At 55.1% G+C, this 2467-nt stretch overlaps 1 protein-coding gene across 1 annotated transcript in view; it reads left to right on the top strand.

Annotated features, from left to right (window-relative positions):
• Positions 1 to 2467, top strand: part of CBX2 (chromobox 2) — a gene marked incomplete at its 5' end in the record, with an annotated part of 4634 nt that continues 2167 nt past the window's right edge. The window contains 4 exon segments of the mRNA XM_017730646.1: positions 1 to 146; positions 1695 to 1723; positions 1726 to 1751; positions 2008 to 2462. Of these exon segments, the coding sequence (XP_017586135.1) occupies positions 1 to 146; positions 1695 to 1723; positions 1726 to 1751; positions 2008 to 2462 (656 nt within the window).

The following is a 2467-nucleotide window of genomic DNA, read 5'->3' on the forward strand; positions in this document are numbered from 1 at the left end:
CCCCGGGTGCCGCGGCGGTCCCGGCGCGGCGGGGGGGGCCCGGCCCCCCACTCTCACCCAGTCCATGTCCTCTGTTGCAGGCACAACAGCTGGGAGCCTGAGGAGAACATCCTGGACCCCCGGCTGCTCCTGGCTTTCCAAAAGAAGTGAGCAAACTCTAAATATTTCTAAGCAAACTGTAAAGTCAATTAACTTCTAATTGGCTGCACGTGTGGTGGAAGTTGTTGGAAACAACAGCCTGGAGCTGGCGGGGCCCTTTGTGGCCAGGCCCTTTTGTTTGTCCCTGGAGTCACGGTCCAGGTCTACCTGGAAAAGCTCTGCCCTGGCCAGACAAACACCGAGGGTTTATGGCCCAGTTGTGCTCTGTGTGCACGCGGGGAATGTGGCAGCGCCCGGCACAGACCTGGGGCTCGAGGTCCCCATCCAGCGCTCTGGGGCCTTGGCTGTGCTTGAGGGGTGAGCAACCCCTGGGGGGAGGTGGTGCCTGGGCTTGTGAGGCATTAAAGCAAACGTCTGGAGGGTGAAGCTCTGGGAGGGTGAGAGAAATAATATCTGGGAGAAAATCATAGAGAATGGTTTGGATTGGGAAGGATCTTAAAGCTCTTCCCAATCCACCCCATCATTTCCACTAGACCAGGTTGCTCCAAGTCCTGTCCAACCTGGCCTTGGACATTACTGTGGATAGGGCAGCTGCAGCTTCTCTGGGCACCCTGTGCCAGGGCCTCCCCACCCTCACAGGGAAGAATTTCTTCTTAATACCCCATCTAACCCTGCCCTCAGGAAGCTGGAAGCCATTCCCTGTGTCCTGTCATTCCAGGCCCTTGCTCAAAGTCCCTCTCCAGCTCTCTTGGAGCCTCTTTAAGTACTGGAAGGTGCTCTGAAGTCTCCTTAGAGCCTTCTCCAGGCTGAACAACCTGGATGGCAGAACAAAATGGTGTCTTTCCTCAGTCAGGCCCATGGTTCCTGCCCGGAGCCGGGCTGAGAACAGCAATCCTTCCACAGCCGTTGCATCCCAGGAATCACACGTGGAGCAGAGGAGTAGCCAGCTGGCTATGGCAGACATAGTGCTGCCAAGTATTTTGACTTCATAAAAATGAAAATCATTAAAGTTTATTATAGGATTCAATTATAACTGGTTTCTGGATCCATTTTTTCAAGAATAGGATCTGGTGTTGAGTGCAGACAGGATGGTGTTTAATCAGCTGGATGTGTCACATCTTAACACCATCCCATTTAAACAGAACTAGGAAGCAAGTACAGCGATCTGAACCATCCCTGTACCCCAGCCTCCAGCTGGGCCACCATGGCCAGACCAGGAGGTGCAGGAGAGGTGGAAGGAGTCCAGCAAAGGAGAGGACTCACTGAGCTTCCAGGGAATGCGTTTGCTTTTCCCACACTCAGCATGGAAGCTCAGCACTGCAGGGGCATAACCAAAGCAAGGCTTAGCAGGGCCAGGACAGATCCTTCCCTTCGCCTGATCCCCTTGTGCCAGAAAAATGGCAAAGCTCACTGGGAATTGGAAAAGGCACAGATCTAGGATGAGTAACACCATGTGGTCCATCACTGGCTGCTGGAAGCTGCAGGGATGTTGCTGATGCAGACAGGGATGCTCTCCGGTCCCTACCCGGCTGCCTCAGTTCCCCCAGATTTTCTTCTTCCCTGTAAACCTTGTCCTTAATCCTTGTTTTCTCCAGTGAACACGAAAAAGAAGTGCAGAAAAAAAAAAGCGGGGCAGGCCCAGGAAACACGTGGTGAGTCCCAGCAGTGATCGGAACCCACAGCTGTGGCAGCACGGGAAGGGCTCTGGCCTTGGAGGGCACTGGGCGTGGGGGTGGCCTCAAGCACACAGCTCCTCACATCAGCTAAGGGATCCCTGAAGATCAGCTACACAGAGAAAGAACCTGTGTGTGTCTGAGGCCCCGGCCAGGCTGCCCTGAAGGGTTTGCAGTGCCCGTAACCATTCCTTGGTCATTGCTGTTAACTCTCCCTGTCTCTGTTGCTTTGCAGGAGCCAGAGATGCCTGCGAAAACTAAGTCAAGTAGCTCCTCTTCTTCCACATCCTCCTCTTCCTCCTCCTCCTCCGATGAAGAGGATGAAAGTGATCTGGAAGCAAAGAGAGGTCCTCGCAGCAGAGAGACGCACCCGGTGCCACAGAAGAAAGCTCAGATCCTGGTGGCCAAGCCCGACATGAAAGACACTTCCAGGAAGAAGCGTGGGCGGAAACCTCTTCCCCCAGAGCAGAAAGCAGCTCGAAGGACCGTGAACCTGACAAAGGTGCTGAAAACGTCTCGGAAGGAGGTGGGGGGCAGTGCCAAGCTGGTGGGGAAGCTGCAGCCCCAGCACAGCATGCAGGGCTCAGGTATGGCTGTGCTGAAGGATCCACCGGGCGCCTTGGCTGGGCTCAGTTCGGGGGGGTCATCAGTGGAAAACCTGCCCAACATGATGAAGAGCGGCTCGGCGAGCCCCA

This window comes from Corvus brachyrhynchos, unplaced genomic scaffold (assembly GCF_000691975.1).
Source record: "Corvus brachyrhynchos isolate BGI_N302 unplaced genomic scaffold, ASM69197v1 scaffold340, whole genome shotgun sequence".
NCBI classification, from domain to species: domain Eukaryota; kingdom Metazoa; phylum Chordata; class Aves; order Passeriformes; family Corvidae; genus Corvus; species Corvus brachyrhynchos.